At 44.8% G+C, this 19,895-nt stretch overlaps 1 protein-coding gene across 2 annotated transcripts in view; it reads right to left on the bottom strand.

The window, feature by feature from the left end:
* ZZEF1 (zinc finger ZZ-type and EF-hand domain containing 1) overlaps nucleotides 1–19,895 on the bottom strand; it is a 115,527-nt gene that overhangs the window by 35,822 nt on the left and 59,810 nt on the right. For both annotated transcript variants that reach the window (XM_075561167.1, XM_075561168.1), the window contains exons 21-30: nucleotides 19,700–19,822; nucleotides 18,706–18,872; nucleotides 13,300–13,381; nucleotides 11,360–11,561; nucleotides 9,580–9,728; nucleotides 7,759–7,999; nucleotides 4,733–4,812; nucleotides 2,219–2,312; nucleotides 992–1,460; nucleotides 138–302 (exon numbers count right to left, since the gene is read on the bottom strand). In XM_075561167.1, the coding sequence (XP_075417282.1) occupies nucleotides 138–302; nucleotides 992–1,460; nucleotides 2,219–2,312; nucleotides 4,733–4,812; nucleotides 7,759–7,999; nucleotides 9,580–9,728; nucleotides 11,360–11,561; nucleotides 13,300–13,381; nucleotides 18,706–18,872; nucleotides 19,700–19,822 (1,772 nt within the window). The remainder of the gene's footprint in view (nucleotides 1–137; nucleotides 303–991; nucleotides 1,461–2,218; nucleotides 2,313–4,732; nucleotides 4,813–7,758; nucleotides 8,000–9,579; nucleotides 9,729–11,359; nucleotides 11,562–13,299; nucleotides 13,382–18,705; nucleotides 18,873–19,699; nucleotides 19,823–19,895) is intronic.

Here is a 19,895-nt window from a genome sequence, read left to right as displayed (position 1 = left end):
TGAGAGAAGGAACTAACTCAGCGTGTGAATGGCTCTGTAGTCCATGCGGAAGTGATGGGGTTATTAGAGAAATCAATCTGGATTTCTTCAAAACTACCTCCACTGCTTTCCTTTGCAGACTCGAACCACGGACTTACTTGGTAAACTCTTTCTGGCAGGTCAGAAGTTCCAACAGGAAAAGTATAAAGGGTGGATGGAAGCAATGAGGTTGACCCAGGGATTCTGCACAGTACTGAATGATCCTCAGTACTTCAAGGATGCTCTGGGCTTGGGCTTTCTTCAGGGAAAGAACCTTGACAACACTGGAGACAAAATTCAAGTCAGGAACACGCAGAAACTGTACAGCTGGTACAGAGAAGCAGCGCCACAGTGATGAGACAGGAATCATTGTGTGAGACAGTAGGCGCGCTTAGAAAATAGCACGCCCTCTGTGATTACTTCTAGCCACCACTCAGCACTATGAAAAACCAGTCCAGACCAACTATCCAGAAGCCCAAAGCCTATACCTATATTGAAAAGAAATAAATGAAAGAGGAACTTTAATATTTTTATTTCCTCACAGAAATGAAGTTTTAATCAGAATAGGAAAGTTTGTGCTAAATTAAATATGCAATATTTTCAGGCAAATAATTTTGTCAGAAAATATCAAATCTAAAATTCTCCCTGGGTGACGAGAAAATATATTTACAAGTGTTAGTTACTGTAAGAAATGCTTCTTTCGTATGATAACAGTATATTATTGAGATATAACTCACATATGTGTATGCATAAATCTTAACAGAAAAAATAGTACTTTAAGGAAAACAAAAGACACTACCAACTTTTTTCTTGGACATTCTACAACAGGTCTTGCTCTATTCCTAAAGTACTACTTGCCAATTTTCTTTTTTAAGGTGTCAGTTTTTAACATGGACATGGCATCTTTGACTAGCCATGGAGTCCCCCTGGCTTGGAAGGAGAAAGGGCTGGAAAGGTGGTGGCTCTGGCTCACCTCTCATGTGACAGCGACTGATCCTTAATGAAGTCCATGACATCCTTCAGCACAGGGTACTTCTCTTTGACCGTGGGCACTGGCCTGGCCTCCTCCACAGATCGGAAGGAGAGCAGCCGGAGTCGCCCTCGGGTGAAGGGCGGTCTGCGGGTGGGTGTGGAAGGTGATGAGGGCTCTTCAGCTGGGGCAGGGGACACCTCTGCTGTGGAAGGGCCATTACTGGGCAGCAGCTGTGGCTGGTCGGCCAGGGCCGGCCTCTTGTCAGCCGTCGCCAGGGGTATGGCTTCGGTGGGCGATGCCATGGCCTGGAAGTGCTCTTCCACCACAGAGCTTGTCCTCTGGCGCGTGTCCAGTGGCTGCAGAGAATCGGTTCCATCTGTGGTCGCCACCTTGTCACAGCTTTCTTCTGAACTTACCCCCACGGGCAAAAATTTTAGTAATAGAAGACTCTTCTGAATACACTCCTTTGCTGAATACAAAAACAAGAACAGTAATTTTTAAAAATCATAATGAAAACATATTGCCTACTTTTGGAGAGAACATACTCTCTTTAAACTTCCCTTAGGGTGAGAGACCTCAATCAATGCAGTGACAGAGCGCATTTGCTGATTTGCAAACATGCAGAGAGGACGTATAAGGACACCTTCGGGTATCAGCTCATGGCCCATCGAGTCTCATTCACCCCCACCCATTCCCGGTCCTTGTGCCCTGCTGAGTCTCAGGCAGACCTCGGCATCATCTGGTTTCATGTGCAAAACCATTACCGTATACACTCATAAATAAGCACATTTTTGTGGTAAAATTAGGTACCTTGACTGATATTTGGGCTGGCTTATACTTGAGTATATACAGCATTATCTTTTTCTGAAAACAAATGACATCATGTGATATTATCACACCAAAAAGAAGAAGAACAGTAATTCCCGAATTCCATGAAATATCCGTTAGGGCGAGCACCCCTAACCCTGAGACAGGGCACGCAGCACCGGGTGCGTTCTGAGAGCATTAAAGAGCAGCACCACTTGGAGCCTGTCCGCACACAGGCACGCTGTCTGGCCTCCTCTGTTCATCAGCTAGCATATCCACCCGCGGCCACCACCCTTGGCACTTGTGTTCCTTTCCCTGTTCAACTGTGCTTCAAAGAAAGCACTCTCTAAGATGGGCACTGGTGTTCTAGACGCAAACATGGAAAGAGAAGAACAAGCAGAGACAGGTTAACACACTCACACAGGCTCTCGGGATTTGTCTCATTAGCTTCTGAGTCGCGTTTTTCTTCGGCCTCGTTCCCCAGCCCCATCAGGGACCTCTGCTTCATCTCTAGCTGGGAGGAAGATTTGGGCCACAAAATTACTGGTCAGGGCAGCTGCAGCACACTGCTTCAAAAGCACAAAGCACTGAGGCCATGACATACTTGACAGTTCTGGTCCAGCTGTTGAGGACACAGGACTGAGCTGAAGCCATCCACAAGCATACCTGCTAAATGACTTTCCTCTCAAGTGCATGTCATTTGTCAAGTGCATGACCTTCTTATTTTAAAAAGCTGGAACACTGGTGCTAGAGGAGCTCTTCGGTAAAGCCTGCCACGTGCAGGTTAAGCGGTCTAGAGAAATCAAAGTCACCTGGCTTGCTGCAGAGGACGAACCTGAATCTGAGCTCTATTCTACTCTGGATCAGGGGGCACCATCTTTGTGATATCAGATGAGACCTGCAGGCAGAGAACGGTGCTCCTTGTACTTGCCCAGACAATGGTCACAACACGGCCAACAACAATGACAGTGCAGACGGCCAAGTGTGATACACAGAGGTCAAGGTCTTGAAGAGAAAGTTGGCACCTTGCTGACTAATGGCAGCTTGCTCTGTGCTAAGCTACAATGTGTCTTGTCCCTGGCCTAGTCCTCTGTAGCTGGAACTGTCTGTGGTAGCTGATATCAGTAGACACTCTTGAGGGGTCCTGTTCATTTGGCCTGCTATCCACCTGTCCAGTATGTGTTGGGCAGTCACTATGCTCTAGTCTCTGTGGGTTTTGCCCAAGGTTGTTGGTTCCTGGATAAACTCCCTCGTTTAAAAATAAACCATTACCAATGACACGGAGCTATCTTTACCCCTGCTCTCCATTTCCCTGAACATGAGACACTTAGCTTTTTTCATGTACTTAATTGTCCACCTAGATGTCCTACATATCCTCAGGCTGAACAGGACCCAAAGTGAACTTCCCCACCACTCCCAGGCTAAGGTCACTTTTCCCACCCTGATGGATGCTTCCACCAGCTACTAAGACACCCAAGTCAGGCACAGCGGAAATATCTGCGCACCGCCCACACCAACCACAACGCCCTACTGAGAACCTTACTAAGTAACACAGCCACCCTGATCTCAACAACATCTTCGTCACCTACTCTCAATCTCATATCCACCCTCTACCCAGTCAGTGAAAGAGTGTCCTCTAATCCTCATGCAACATTTAGGACACATATAAATCTATAAAGGACAATAAGGTGGCGATACTGTAGGCATTTCATCCATACAGCTCACTCATGTCGACTTTTAGGACAGAGCAGACTGATCCAAGGGCTTCTGGGCTACACATCGTCACAGAAGCGGACGGCTTCACCTTCCTCCTGGGAAGGGGTTGTGGATGGGAACTGTGGACCATTTGGTTAGCAGCCCAGCAACTAATCTACTGTGCCCCCATAACATGTAATAATACATCATGGATACGTATGTAACAGCTCATACAAGGGGGCTTCCAACAATGGAAATGAGAGATAACACAATCTTTCTATAAACTTTTTAAAGCTTCCTTGTAGATAGGTACTCGTATCCATGCTTAACAAATAAAACATAATTCTCCTGAATCTGGTCTTATCATTTCCATATGCTTGTATAATTTTATGACATTCTGATCTACATAACAGAGATTTGATGTGTATACATAAACTTACATAAGTAGTATCATATGGAAATGATACTTTACAAAATTTAATCATTTTATTGGGGGTTCGTACAACTCATCACAATCTATATTTCCATCGTGTGAAGCACATTTGTTACCATCATTATTTTCAAAACATTTGCTTTCTACTTGAGCCCTTGGTATCACCTCCTCATTTTTTCCCCCTCTCTCCCACTCGGAATGATACTTATGCATTCTACTGTAATTTCCTATTTCCTATGCATCATATTTATGAGTCACTGTGGATACTGGTAGCTTTGAGTTCATGCATTTCCATTGTAGTAAATGATTCCATGATATAAATACACACACATATTCTTTTTATCTGCTCTCCTGCCAATGGACACTGGGTTCTCCTGGTTTATTGCGGTCACAAGCAATGATGCAGAACCAATTTTCTCAACTGCAGTCTGAATTGGTCCCTGGCCTGCTTAGAACTATTGGCAGGTGCCAGTCTCAAACACAATGAATGTTGTGCCTCTGAGCCGAAGAACTTCATGGAGGGACCTTTGGGTGACTGAAGCATGTCCAGGGCTTCAATGGGACCCTGTTTACTCAATCAAATCTGTAGATGAAGTAAAACATTCTCAAACTCACCCAACTGTGATGCTCAGGTGATAACCTGTTCTGTTCCTATTCACATTGCTAAAATCTGGTTAAAAAGATAGCTTTTCTCACATTGAACTCTTAAGAAAAGAGTGCCTCTTAAGGCAGCTACCCTTATCCTGTGATATCATGGTGGGAGAACCCCAAAATAAAGTAGAATCATATGCAAAGAAAAATCTTACCATCCATATTCGAATCCCATCAGCCAAAGAATACACCTGTGCAAACTCTTCACTCAGGGCTGTCTTGCCCCCGCTGTTGACTGGGGAGAGAAGGAAAGAGAGCAGGTTACATTCAGCGAGCACCGCTGCAATGTCAGACCCATGGTTCCTCAGAATTCCCTAAGCGCAGGAACAACTCCCCCCACTCCAACACTCACACACTGAGGATGGTTAAGCGAGACTCGGAGGAAGAGGGGTTACGAATGAAGCCAATACACCTGTAATAAATTCTTGTCCCTACTTCCAACTAAGTTTTCCTTACTGTTTAATCTCTTCACTGTTTCAAAACCTACCAACCACCTCTCTGCATTTTATTTTTGAAGTTCAAACTTGTTAAGTTTTCTGTCCTCTTAATATTCAAATCCCCGTTTGGAAAGTTCCCTTTGGCAGCCTTTTCATCTCATTATTATTCAAGGACAGCCAGGGAGATTGCGCTAAACCTGATATTCAGAAGTTCGTGTTTGTCAATGACTGCAAAATGGAGACACTGTGGAGCCAGTGTGAGGTAATAAAAGTTATCACTGACCTGGGGGGGGGGCCTGTGTGTGTGTGTGTGTGTGTGTGTGTGTGATGGCACACTTGAGCGCGAATGGCAAAGCTGGTGACTCAAAGCATCAGTGCTCAGTGGGAGAAGGGTCTGGTGAGCTGACTGTAAAATCTCTTCCCACAACCGAGAAAACTCTGGGTTCTCCTTGGGAACACATGGTGTTGGAGGACTCAACTCACAAAGATGGGCTTGATTTTTTGGTTTTGGGGTGTATGTGTATGTAAGATGCCTAGACATGAGGGCAGGAAGATAGTAAAGACTAGTCAGCAGTCAGCACTCTTCAGGAGATGAGCCAGAGTCACGATAAAAGAAAGGTTAACAGAGGTACTCTTGACATGGGGAGATGATAAACATGGTAAATGTTTCATGTTTCTACAACGAATATTATTTTTACAATTAGAAAAATAACCAAAAAACACGAGTATTGAAGACTGTCCAACAGTACAGCTTCTAAAGCGATGCGTTATTTTCCTCTCAGAAGCACGTACGTCCCTCACCAGCGGGCTCCCCCCTCCAGAAACCACTCAGGCCTCACAGAGATGGTCTGCGCGGCTCCTCAAGGGCAGACGACGATTTGAAGGCATAATGGAAATGCTTCAGAAATCAGGGCATAAACTTCACAACTGGAGATCCAAAGGACTGATAGAGATGGTGGTAATAATAATACTAATACTAGCAATGCTCACCTACTCCTTTGAAAAGAGCATACAGGTCAACAACGCACACACCTATATAAAGGATGGAAATGACACATTTATGTCATAAGCTATGGCAGGCCATGCATATCTTGTGTCATTTCCAGAAGTGATTTTGACCTCATTCACCTTCATTCAACAGTCTGAAAATATAACTTTTGACCCTACTGTGTAATCAAGGTGCAAGCGTGATTAAGAATGCATAGAGTGAATTTAGTAGTATCTAGACTGAGTTTGCCCTGGGGCAGCGTGTGGCCCAGCCTGAGTGGGGGAGTTCCTGGTAGCTGATCTGCACCCAAGTATGTCACAAGTATGTTATACCAGGTCGGGAAGAGGGCTGCACAGGTTGGGCCCTAGGTGAGCAAGGGCCATGGCTTATATGTGCCTGGGCCCTGTGGTGCCAGCCCCACGTGAAACCAGTAGGCAAGCAGTACAGTGTTGCTGTAGATGCAAACAGCCCAGGCATGCAGCCCCTCCCCCCTCACGCCTGGTGACCAGTCAGGTCCGTCTCATCTGAGCAAGGGATGTATGACCAACTCCTCTGCACCCGTGCCTTTCATGCCTGCCCCGAGGTCCCCACACAGGTGGGAGACTCAAATGGGCCAAACGTGGTGGTGGGCCAGTTGAGTGGTGGAACAGAATGTGCTGACCTTGCCTGCCCAAGTGGCCTCTCTGGCCCAGGTTGTGCTAACTTATGTACCTCCTAGGTTGGGGCTGACCACCCTGGGGAGGGCTGTTTCCAAAGCAGGAAACATGATTTCTCCCTAATGAAGAAAACAGTTTGCAGAGCAGGGGAGGGCTCCTGCCAGCAGAGGGCTGCTTTAGAGACTTGGGGGTAGGTTGGTGAGGGTCTGCAGCTGGGCCCCAAACATTCACATCAACAGGCATAAAGGTATAGGTTTAATGTGGCATATAGACTGGTTACTCTGACAGTTTAACATCAAATCCATTGACCAGGAAAAAAAAAAGGAAACTGAAGATATCAGATGTAAAAAAAAACCTATATATAGCAAAGCATACTTATGAAAGTAGAATGTAGGACAGACAGTGTGTAGAGCATGTGTGCTACTTGCACACAATAAGACATGTCATCTGTGTGACGGGAAGAACATATCTCCTGCCAAAGTGGCTGGTGGGTTCTGAAAATGCTTTCCCCTCCCTGAGTTGAAGCGTCAAACAGACTCTGCCTGCCAGTGTGTTAGGATGCAGGGGCAGTAACTACCCAGAGATGGCATCCCTGGGGGACAGAAGCCAAGAGATGGGAGGGAGCCTGGCAGGGGTGGGGCTCCACAGACACTGCCGGTCAAAAGGTAAGAGTTAATACCAGTTTTCTTCCTTGGTTATGAGCGTGTCCTGTTGAATCAGAATGTCTGAGAATGTCCGTGTTAGTTCTCAACCAATTTTGTAGATAAGGAAAGTGAGGCGGCCACAAAGGCTGTCTGACTGACTGGAAACTGCACTGCTTCAGCATCTCTGAGCTGAGACTAGAATCCAAGCCAAGGTTTCTTCCCATCAAACTTCTAGGACACAGACAAATTACTTGCTAGTTAGGGAACTAGCCACAATTTGTTAACACTCTACTGGTCATGAATCTTTTGACTGGCAAAAAAGTAGAATAGGCGATGACTCCAGTTATAGCAATTTGCTTAAATTTTAAAAATATTTACAAATGTGCACCGATGATGGCTTCTTACAACCGAGCAATTAACCTTCAGCTCAGAAAGGTCCCCGGTAGGATAAGTTACCGTATTTCTGCAGCTTCTCATGCAAGTCTGGAGTGCAGTACACCAGAGCGGCAAAGGTGGCGTTCACAGCTTGATCGATGGTAGAACCAGCAACTATATCTGTCTTTGGGGTCTGCTTTCGACATGCGTGTATGACACCTTTGACAAGTTCTGAATATGGCCCACTGAGGTTCTGAGCAGGATCTGACTGAGTAAAATCAAGGAGAAAATCGCGGCAGAGATTGTCAGAGATGGTCTTAACCTGGGAACAAAAAAGAAGCATCACATTTAAGACATCCATGACAAAAAATAAGTTACCAAGCACACAAAGTCCAAGCAGACATGTCGGACACGGTACCTACGCTCAGGAAGTTTACATCTATTGGAGGGAGAACAGATAAGTAAATAGATTAAAAACAATGGTGCTCTACTGATACACTAAAAGCATTAGTACCAGTTCTACCACAAAGCAAGAGAGTTTCGAGTGCCTAGAAGGAACGTCCAGTGCTAAGAAATCAAAGTACAGTTTCTGAAAGGTTAAAGTCATTAAGAAAAGCCTCTTGGAGGCTCTGGGTCTGGGTTGGACACAGAAGGATGAGCAGGGTTGGCTCTGAGGAACATAGCCATTAGCAGAGGTTCTGATTCAGGAAGGACAGTGGGGAGACTGACCTGGCCTGAAGTCTCGGCAGGGGAGTGGTGGGAACTAGAGTCAGATAGGTAGGGTGAAAGGAGACTGCAGAGAGCTTTGACTGCCACACTGAGGAGCTTAGACTTCACCCTGGGGGCAACAGGCAACCATTAATAGTGCTTGGCAGTAGATGACAAGACAATGTGATGATTTAAAACAACAACAGCTTGGTAGGTACCCCTGTAATAATGCAGGTGCAAGATGAGGGCCTGGAGGAACAGGGAGTCAGAAAACAGCGAGTGAATCCCCTGGGGAGAATGCGCAGTGCGTGAAGCTGATTGGGCCAGAGAAGCAAGAAGAAGGGAGGATAAGGGCGCCTCTAGGGAGCAGTGGCTTGATGCCAGGGGACACAGTCAGGGCAGTAACAGAAGCAGAGCCCTCCAAGAAGATGCGCTGGCTGCACACTTCTGAGTTAAAGCGGGTCGGAGCACTTAAATGGAAACACCAACCAGGGGCCTGGGGGCCTGGAGAAGAACCGGAGTTGGACAGAGATAACTCGGGGAAACATGCAGAAAGGCTGGAGGTAGGTTGGGGGTGAGGGGAGGGAAGGAGCAAGCACTGAGTACAGTCCACCTTGTCCAGAGGAGGACTCGGGTGAAGAGAGGAGGCGGACAAAGCAGGGAGATGGAGAGAAGACTGGGTCTGTGGCAGAATGAGAAGAGACGGTCTGAAGGAGCCGCACTCAGCAGAGGGTCTGAAAGCTGAAGAACCACCACGGGCTCCAGCACTGGAGTCCTCATGAACTTAGAGGGGAGCCTCCCGGAGGGAGAGCAGAACAGAGGTAGAAGGATGGAGAGAGGAAACGTAGTGTAAGTGGGCAGACTTGTTCCAATTTTAAAATACTTCACACCTAAGGTACAGTACAAATCACTGACTCTCAAGTTTGACTCAAGGCATCAGAAGGAGACGCAAGTTGTTTGCTGGCTAATTCTGTCATGGGAGGCCTCCTGAACACCTACTACACCTCACGGGAGTCCTTCTTCAACACCTCTGAACACCATCACACACCAGCCAGAGGTACACACACAGCGGAGACACCAAATGCACAAGGAGCTAATGGCTTAGTGCAGGCAACCGAGGTCGATAATTTTAAGTAATTTTTATGAGTGGACATTTCCCATCCCCCAGCAGAACGAGAATAGAAGAATGAGCACCTCCTTGCTGTCCTGGGGTGGGCAAGTGGGCCCATGTGCTTCAAAGTCCGTCTCTGGATCTATCTGATGCCTGAAGATAGGTTTCCACAAGGGGGAGTTTAGGACTACTGCCATTTTTGCCTGAGGTACTGCCATGTCCTTCCCTAACTCTGGAAAAAGAAAGACACTTTTCAGAATTCTGTTCTTTTCCTTTAATACACCGAGAATTTTTTATCTCTCTCTCTCACACACACAGTTAAAAACACAGGAGATTATTAAAACTTGGAGAGAATTCATGCACATTTATCAGAATGCAATTCTAATCCCTCACAAATATAAGGCATTTATAAGCCAAACCACAATAAACAAGTGCCAACAGACTGCCATTCTATAAAACAGCTTCAGCTACGAGCTGCCTCTCAAATTATTAGTCTGGATAGTAAGCTGAAAGCAGACAGTCAGCCGCAGGTGGGGAGGCTGGAGTACTTAAGTATTCAAAACGTTCACAATTTTGTCAACTTCCTTTTGTAAAACATAGTTACATACCCAGCATAAATATGTTTATAAATAGGCACAGGAACATAAGATTAGGTAGAAAAACATCAAAATGTTAATTTTGCTACTAATTACTAGTTACCAATGAGTGTAGTAATTCTACTTTTATTTCACTATTTTCCATTATGAGATTTTTCTATCACATCTTACTTTTTTAATTAGATAAACTCAAGAAAATGATACAGATTCAGGTGAGCTCCGTCTATCAACACTCGAGGGCTGGGAGGGCAGGGGTACTTCACAGAGGGCATGGGAGAGGCGAGTGTAGAAGACCTAAGGCATAAGTCTGACTCAGCAGTGGACATGTTTGAGAGTCATTTCTTCAGCATGCTGGCCCTGGTCCGGTTGTCAATACTTTCTGTGTCTGTGTTTTGCTTATTCACACTAGGGTGTGTCACAGAGGTGTCATGTCATCGGCGTTCACCCTCTTGAAGTTGTGTTCTATGTTTGTCTGTGCTTTCCTATGTGAAACCCAAGACTGATGAACCTTTAGAGACAGCAAGTAGAAGAAAGGTTTCAGGGGTTGGGGAGGGGGGTGCGCGGGCCACAGGGGAGGTAAAAGGAGACGATGTCCAAAAAGAAAACGAATGTCTGGTGGAAACTGACTATGGTAGCAATTGTACAACTCTGCTAGACATGACTGAACTATGGAATGATAGATGTATTCACTCTCAATTAATAAAAATAAACAATATCATTATACATAAATAAGAAAACGATATAAAATATTCACTCTAGAAAACTGGATTTTATCATTCCTCTTAAAAAATTTAATCTTTTTAACAGTTTTGTTGGCATATAATCCACATATCATATAATTGAATAGTTTAAGTTTTGTACTTCTTGGGAAAATGTATACGCATAACTTTAAATATATTTCTAGACATCTTTCTATAAATATCCCTATTTTAAAAAGATATACAATTAGTCTATTCTCTACTTCTGCCTCTGGCTGGAGAATAAGAATGGCAATGCTGCTTAATCCCACAGCCCATGCCCCGCCCCCTTCGCCCCACCCTCCAGAGAGAGGGGATGCTGCACAGTGTGCTTCGAGCTGGGCTCCAGAGTTTGCATCAAGACTCTGTGGCAATGGTGTCAGGTGGTCATTTGATTCTGGGTTAGCTGAAAGGAGTTTAGCAGGGAGCTTAGCAGGGAGCATGATCGACCCTTGGGAGATGCCATTCATGGAGGTACCATGCCCGAGAGCTAGTGCGCACCTTGCCCACCAGCATGTACGCGGACTTACGATGAGCAGACTTGAGTGCCAAGCACTGGGAAGCAAGGCGTCCCATCAGCCGGGAAATAAGGAGTTGCAAGTCCAATCCCCACGACACGGCAACATCTGGCAGGCCATAGGCAGTGACCGTGAATTTGTAGCCCCACTCATTGTTACTGCTGTCAGAGTGGAAGAGGAACTGGAGCCGAGGGCCAGACTTAAAGGTCACTTTCTAGAAACAAAGAAGACTCTGATGTGTCAAACACATTCATGGAGGCAGCATTTCAGTTGCAAGAATGTTCGTCATGACTCAAAATACTGCCGGTCTGTACTCCAACCGTCGGAGGACTGGGCAGGAGGGAGGCTGACACAGGAAAGTCAACACTGCATCACAAAGAGTCAACTCTGGCTGAAAGCTGCTCAGTCTGTTAAAGCTTGGCTGCTTATCTGCTGGTCTCCTGTAGTGAAGTGAATTATGTAATGTGGCTGTGCGAGCCCTCATCTTAGAAGAAAGAGACTGACTTCCTTCCTGCTTCCGGAAAGATTTACAGCCTCAGTAACCGAAAGGAGCCGTCTACCCTGTCTACAGGGTTGCTGTGAGTCAGAAGCAACTTAGTGGCAGTGAGCCTGGGTTTGACTTTGGAGCCTTAGCCTTTGTAACTAACGAGTGAGTGGGTAGGACCTTGCGGATTGGGTGTGCTTCTGCTTTCCTGATGAGTAAAAAAGGGGAAGGGGATCACACTACCATCAAGAAGAGGCAGGGGTGGAGTGAATCCTTTGGATCCCGAGACTCCTGCATGCTAATTCTACTAGATCCAGGGGACAGAAAGTTGTGACACAGAATCAGCAGAGTGGCAGTGCATAACCAAGAGCCAGAGCATGAGCTGGAGAGGGGGATTCCCAGCCCAGTGACAGGAAAGCTGAGAGCCTTGGGCAGGAAGCTTGCTTGTCCAGTGGGGTGTTTCTAGGCACTAAACTGGAGAGCTAGGCTTGCTGACCCACTGAGCTAGAGCTAAGCACCTTCCCGCTGAGGTTTAGGGCAGAATGATTGCCCTTTGGGGCATCAATCAGCAGTGCTAAAAGAGCTTTGTAACACTGCCTGAGCAGGACAAAGGTCAAGGAGCTGAGTGGCTGAGAGGCCAAGGACTATGGAGAGGCTGCCTGCAGGCACAGCTGAGAAAAAGCTGTCCTGACCAGAAGAACTGTGTCCTGAGCATTTCTGACCCTGAATTTTAACCTATACATTTGCCCATGACTTTCCCTAATAAACCCCTTAATGATGAGTCTGTGAGTTCTGTGTGGTCAGTGAAACAGATTATTGAACACCCTGGAAAGCACAGAGTGCTGTGGGAGGGGAGGGTGGTGTCAGATCGGTAATCAGATCGGAGGGTTCCTTGGAGGATGCTGGCTGATGGGGATTCTCCTCCCCCTCTGAAGTCAGAGGCCTTGCCCATGTCCTTTCCACACTTCCTCAGCTGGGGAGCATGCTCACCCATCCTCTGCGTCCAGCCAAGAGTGCTGGTACAACAGTGAGAAGGGGAATGGCCCGAGACAGTACTTAGCCTCCCCACCCAAGCAACGGGGAAGTGGGTCTTTTGCTGGGACACCCTGGGCCTACCAACCCTTTCTTGCTACAGATTACAATTCTCCATTTACTCAGGACAATCCTGACAGAAACCCAGGACTGAGAAATTTTTCCTGTGAAAATTCAGACAATAAATATTTTAGGCTTTGTAGGTCTGAAGCTCTACCACTGTCAAGCCAAAGCATCTTCAAAAGATGAGTAAACAAATGAGTCTAGCCATACAGAAACAAACTTTCATCACAAAAATGGGAGGAGCTGTGGTTTCCTGAAGCCTGAGAAACCCTTCCTTTGACAGAAATGCACACTAATGTTTCCACTGTCCTCTGAGGGCTGACAAGAGAACTGGAAGACAAGTACTTGACCTCTTTCTTGGTCCACAACTCACCTTGGGCCATTTATCAGTGCCCACTTTTGTGTCGTAGCGTGTTTTCCCACCTCTAGCGTCAGTAAATTCCAGATAATCATACCTGTAAAACATAATTTTTATTATTTACCCCCTCTCGTTTCTCATCCATAATTCCTGGGCACCACTGCTCATCAGTCAGTTTGCTGTGCATGTTGCTGTGATTCTGGAAGTGAGGCTACTGGGTCAGAAGAGTCACCATGGACAATAGGTTTCAGCACAGCTTCCAGATGAAGGCGGACTAGGAAGGACCTGATACTTTGTGACAATGCTGTGAATCTGAGAAGAGCACTGGAGGATGAACCCCTCAGGGTGGAAGGCACTCAAAACATGGCTTGGGAAGAGCTGCCTCCTCAAACTAGACCCAACCTTAATGATGTGAATGGAGCAAAACTTTCAGGGAATTCATTTGCTGATGTGGCTTGACTTAAAATGGAAAAAAAACAAACAGCTACAAAAATCCATTCATTAAGAAGTGGAATGTATGAAGTATGGACAATGGTTGGCATGCGTTAAGAAGTGGAATGTATGAAGTATGGACAATGGTTGGCATGCGTTAAGAAGTGGAATGTATGAAGTATGGACAATGGTTGGCATGCATTAAAAAGTGGAATGATCAAGGGTAAGGTTGCTTAGAGAAGAGGTATACTCTAGCCCAGGTGGCGATGAAGCATGGTAGTAGGGCAGGAGGAAAGTCAAGGGAGATGGAGGAAAGAGCTAGGAGTCAAAGGGCATTCATGGAGGTCTAGACAAAGACATGTACATGCAAATATATATAGGAGGATGGGGAAATAGATCTATGTGTCTATATTTATAGGTCAAGTATTAAGGTGGCGGAAGGACCTTGGGCCTTTACTCAAACACTCCCTCAATGCATGAATACCTTCTTTTATTAAATTGGAACTCTATGATGCTCACTCTCCCGACACAACGGCTGGAGCCAAAGTGGGTGAACAAGTAAATGTGGTGAAGAAAGCTGATGGTGCCCGGCTATCAAAAGAGATAGTGACTGGGGTCTTAAAGGCTTGAAGATAAACAAGCGGCCATCTAGCTTAGAAGCAACAAAGTCCACATGGAAGAACACACCAGCCTGTGTGATCGAGTGGTCCCAAAGGGATCAGTTACCAGGCATCAAAGAACAAAAAATCATATCATTGACTGCACACCTCCATGATAGGATCGCTGAAGACAAATGGGTGCATAAGCAAATGTGGTGAAGAAAGCTGATGGTGCCCGGCTATCAAAAGAGATAGTGTCTGGGGTCTTAAAGGCTTGAAGGTGAACAAGCGGCCATCTAGCTCAGAAGCAAAAAAGCCCACATGGAAGAAGGACACCGGCCAGTGCGATCACGAGGTGCCAAGGGACCAGGTATAAGGCATCATGCAAAAAATATATATATAAGTGTGTGTATGTATATGTGTATATGTATATGTATATATATACCATATTAAATGAAGGGGGAAGTGCAGAGTGGAGACCCAAGGCCCAAGTGTCGGCCAATGCAGATCCCCTCATAGAGGCGTTTAGGAGAGGAGATGGGTTAATTAGGGTGCGAGGTAGTACCGATGAAGAACACAGCTTTCCCCCAGATCCTGGATGCTTCCTCCCCCCAACTACCATGATCCGAATTCTACCTTGCAGGGCTGGATAGGACAGAGGCTGTACACTGGTACATATGAGGGCTGGAGGTACAGGGAATCCAGGGTGGATGATACCTTCAGGACCAAGGGTGTGAGGGACGATGCTGGGAGAGTGGAGGGTGAGTGGGTTGGAAAGGGGGAACTGATTACAAGGATCCACATGTGACCTCTTCCCTGGGAGAGGGACAGCAGAGAAGGGGGGGGGCAAGGGAGACTCCGGATAGGGCAAGATATGACAAAATAACGAGGTATAAATTACCAAGGGCACATGAGGGAGGGGGGAAAGGGGAGGGAGAGGAAAAAAAAAAAGAGGACCTGATGCAAGGGGCTTAAGTGGAGAGCAAGTGCCTTGAGAATGATTGGGGCAGGGAATGTATGGATGTGCTTTATACAATTGATGTATGTATATGTATGGATGGTGATAAGAGTTGTATGAGTCCCTAATAAAATGTAAAAAAAGAAAAGAGGAGAAAAAAATGATTAGGACAAAGACTGTACAGATGTGCTTTATACAATTGATGTATGTATATGTATGAACTGTGATAAGAATTGTATGAGCCCCTAATAAATTGTTAAAATTTAAAAAAAAAGTGGAATGTATGAAGTATGGACAATGGTTGTCATGCGTTAAGAAGTGGAATGTATGAAGTATGGACAATGGTTGGCATGCATTAAGAAGTGGAATGTATGAAGTATGGACAATGGTTGTCATGCGTTAAGAAGTGGAATGTATGAAGTATGGACAATGGTTGTCATGCGTTAAGAAGTGGAATGTATGAAGTATGGACACTGGTTGTCATGCGTTAAGAAGTGGAATGTATGAAGTATGGACAATGGTTGGCATGCATTAAGAAGTGGAATGTATGAAGTATGGACAATGGTTGTCATGCGTTAAGAAGTGGAATGTATGAAGTATGGACAATGGTTGTCATGCGTTAAGAAGCTGTCAAAATGAAATGGAATGCTTGGTCACCACTGAAATGAAATGGGCTGGGATTTCTGATTTTGAACCGAAAAAGTATTTACGATCGACTATGATGGATGACAAATTGAAGTGTAATAGTGTCCCCACTCACTCACTGTCAAAAAGAACATTTCAACAACGTTCTCAAGTACAATGCTATCAGTAATAGGGTAATATCCATATGCCACCAGGAAGACCACTTAATAGTAGTGTTATTTAAATGTACACACCAACCACTAATGTCAAAAGTAATGGAAGGTTTTTACCAACCTCTGCAGTCCCGGCCGGGCTCCACGGCTCGGACAGAACAACTGTGAGGACGGCACAGGCCCGGGCACTGATCTGGGCTGCTCTGCTGTACACTGGGCTGCTTTGAGTCAGCCCCGACTGGATAGAGCCTAACAACAAGTATCTGAAATCGACTGAACGCACAATCAGGAAGGAATGATAATTATTGGTGGCTGGAATGCAGAAGTTGGAAATAAAGAAGAATTGGTAGTTGGAAAAGATGGCCTTGGTGATAAAGAGATGCCAGAGAATGTGTATCAATATTCTGGAAGACCCATGACCAGTTTATTAGAAATACTTTTCCAACAATAAAATCATGGGCCTTATCAGATGGAACACATATGGAATAAAGCTACTACATCTGTGGAAAAAGATAACGGAGAAACTCAGTATCAGCACTCAGAATGGCCATAGGCTAATTGCAAAACAATCAATTATTCATGGATTTAAGATGAAGCTGATGAAACTTTAAAAAATGTTCACCAGAGTCAAAATAGAGCCTTAGGTACATTCCCCCTGCATTTAGAGTCCACTCAAGAGCAGAGCTGATGTGTTAAACACTGATGAATTGAGGATGATGTCAAGGCTATTACACACGAAGAAAGCAAAAGCCCATTTAAAAGAAAAGAAAGAAAAAACAAAAGAAGATGTCAGAAGAGTCTCCCACTGGCTCTTGAGTGTAGAGTAGTGAATGGAAGAAACAATGAAGTAAAAGTGTTGAACAAAAAATTCCAGAGTGTTTTGAGAAGACAAAGTATTATAATGAAATTTGCAAACACTTGATGTTGGAAAACCAAAAGGGAAAACTTGCTCAGCATTTCTCAAAATGAAAAAATTGACAAAAAAATTCAAATCTCAAGTTGTAACAATGAAGGACCCAAATGGGCAAAATACTGAACATATCAAGTGACAAAAAAAAGACAGAATACACAGTCACTGTACCAAAAGGAATCGTTCAATGTTCAACCATTTCAGGAAGTAACGCGATCTAGAACCAGAAGTATTGAAGGCAAAAGGGCGTAATAGGCAAAAAACAAAACTCAAGGGATTGATAGAATACCAATACACATGTTAACAAACCCAAGTAATGCTGGAAGGGATCATTCACTTGGAATAATACAAGATACAAGTAAGAGAGCTATCTGGACAGCCACTTGAAGAATTCCGTACTTTTGCCCATTCCAGAGAAGAGTAACATAAAATAACGCAGCAATCATTGATTACTATCACTAATATCACACTCAAGAAAAATTTTGCTGAAGGTAATTAAAGTGGTTGTGCTAGGACATCAACAGGGTACTGTTAGAAATTCAAGCCAGATTCAGACGATGGTGTGGAACGAGCCACATCATGGCTGATGTCAGATGAATCTTGACTGAAAGTAGAGAATGCCAGCAAGATGTTTACTAGTGAATTATGCAAAGTATTCAACCATGTAAATTGTTATGATTTATAGATAACATTTTTGCAAAATAAGATTTCCGCCAACACTTAATTGTGCTCATGTGAAATCTGCACAGACCAAGAGACAGTCAATTCACAAAGAACAAGGGGTGCTTTGGCCTGAAAACCAGGAAAGGGTTGAGTCACGGTTGTAGTCTTTTATCACATTTATTCAATCTGTATGTTGAGCAAATAATCCAAGAAGTTGAACTATATAACGAAAAATTCAGCATCAGGGTTAGAGGAAGACTCATTAACAACCTGAGATGCGCACATGACACGAAGTTTACTTGCCAAAAGCAAGGAGGACTTGAGGCACCTACTGACAGCTTTCCATATGGGTAACACACATAAAGAAAACAAAAATCCCCACAACTGGACCCATAAGCAACATCATGATCAATGGAATTAAGAATGGAGTTGTCAAGCATTTAATTTTATTTGGATCCACAATCCACACCCATGGGAGCAGCAATTAAAAATCAAATGACATAATGCATTGGGCAAATATGATGCAAAAGACCTTGAAAAGCAAAGATGTCAGTTTGGAAACTAAGGTGCACCTGACCCCAGTTATGCTACTACCCATCACTTCATACGCATGCAATCGCTGGGCAAGGAACGAGGAAGGCCACAGAACAGTCGATGCCTTTGGATTGTGGAGCTAGTGAAGATTATTCAATACACAGACTGTCACAAATATAGTGACAGAACTCCTAAGGCGGGTGGGGTGGGTGGCAAAGAAACTGTCTTGGAAGAAGTAGACCAAACTGCTGCTTCGAAGGGAGGACGGTGAGACTTCATCCCTGGAGAGGGGCCTCATGCTTGGTAGAATGGAAGGTCAATGGGGGAAACAAGCAGCCCTCAATGAGCTGGACTGACGTGGTGGCTGCCACAGTGGACTCAGATACAGAAACAATTATGAGGGCAGTGCAGACCCGGGCAGCATTGTACTTTGTTTCACTCAAGGTCACTCTGGATTGGCATCCCTTCAGTAGTACCTAAGAATAACAACATCTGGAGTCCCATTCTAAAAGGACATTTGAGTCTTACCTCTTTTCAGTTTCACATCGCTCATCAAATTCCACTTCAAAATACGTTGCTCCTGGGCTAACGAAGACAGACACATCATGGCAATTATTTTCATAGTTATGGGCGGATTCCTTAGTCCATGTGTGTAACACCACAGGCTGTTCCTGTTGCCACGTTTCAACATCCAGCTAAGGAAGCAACCCGGTCAAGAAACAGTTGTTTATCTCTCTACATCCAGCCAGCTATAGTAGGTTGCTGCTTCATAGCGGTGCTCTGGGCAGGGTCGAACCTCCCTCTACAAATTACTACACAGGCAGAAACATATACCTGATATTTCTATCTACATCTATAAACATAAATTTATCATGCAGCATAGTGGGCACATGGTTCTTATTACTAAAGTAACTCTGTGATTAGCTTAACATGCTACCTTTCAATGATGAAAACAATTTCTTAAAAATTACTACTAGGTAGGAATTTCTTATGGAAAAGCCTTCCACTAGGAGTTGGAAAACCTCAAATATTAGTGGTGTACCCCATTTTGCCATAACTATTGGCAACTCTTGAGTTTGGCATTTTTTGGTTTTCCCTTTGACTTTCCTTTCTTCCATGCCCTTCCCATTCACAAAGGATTGATGTGAGACTTAAGCAAGATAATGAAAAATCTTTGTGAAGGAGGAAATACTTTATACATCAAACCTTCTAATCTGCCTTCCAACATATTCTCTTTACTGCATGTCAATCTGGTCACTCCCTCGGTTTGGAGATGACTGTTTGTGCTGTAACAATGACGACACCTCATCTACGTACAGTGTCCTCCTTCACTGTGGTGCTACGCCACACACAGCAACCACGAAGCGCACTTAGGCTTACTAGCAAAGCTGCTGGTAAAATAAGAGGTTCCTATAGGGGTGCTTATTATGGCGATCTGTTCTCAGTGACATGTTTCAATAAGCATAGTGACATCACCCTACGAGGGAGATCCACAGGCATTTCGAACGCCAATGGGAGTTACCTTATTTAGTCCTCCTTCAGGGTCACTGCCGAGCTTCTTCAACAGTTCTGTTAGCGTAATGAACTCTCTCAAGAGTGTGCAGTGTGAAATGTCTAAAGTGCAGAAGTCCAGGAGAAAGATGACCTACAAGAAGACCAACAATGTACTTAACTTCCATCTCAGACTCTGACAGGGGTGCAGACTGCTAGCTAGCTCC

The sequence above is a fragment of the Tenrec ecaudatus genome, chromosome 10, assembly GCF_050624435.1.
Source record: "Tenrec ecaudatus isolate mTenEca1 chromosome 10, mTenEca1.hap1, whole genome shotgun sequence".
Classification (NCBI taxonomy): Eukaryota; Metazoa; Chordata; class Mammalia; order Afrosoricida; family Tenrecidae; genus Tenrec; species Tenrec ecaudatus.
This window is presented reverse-complemented; position numbering and strand designations above follow the sequence as displayed.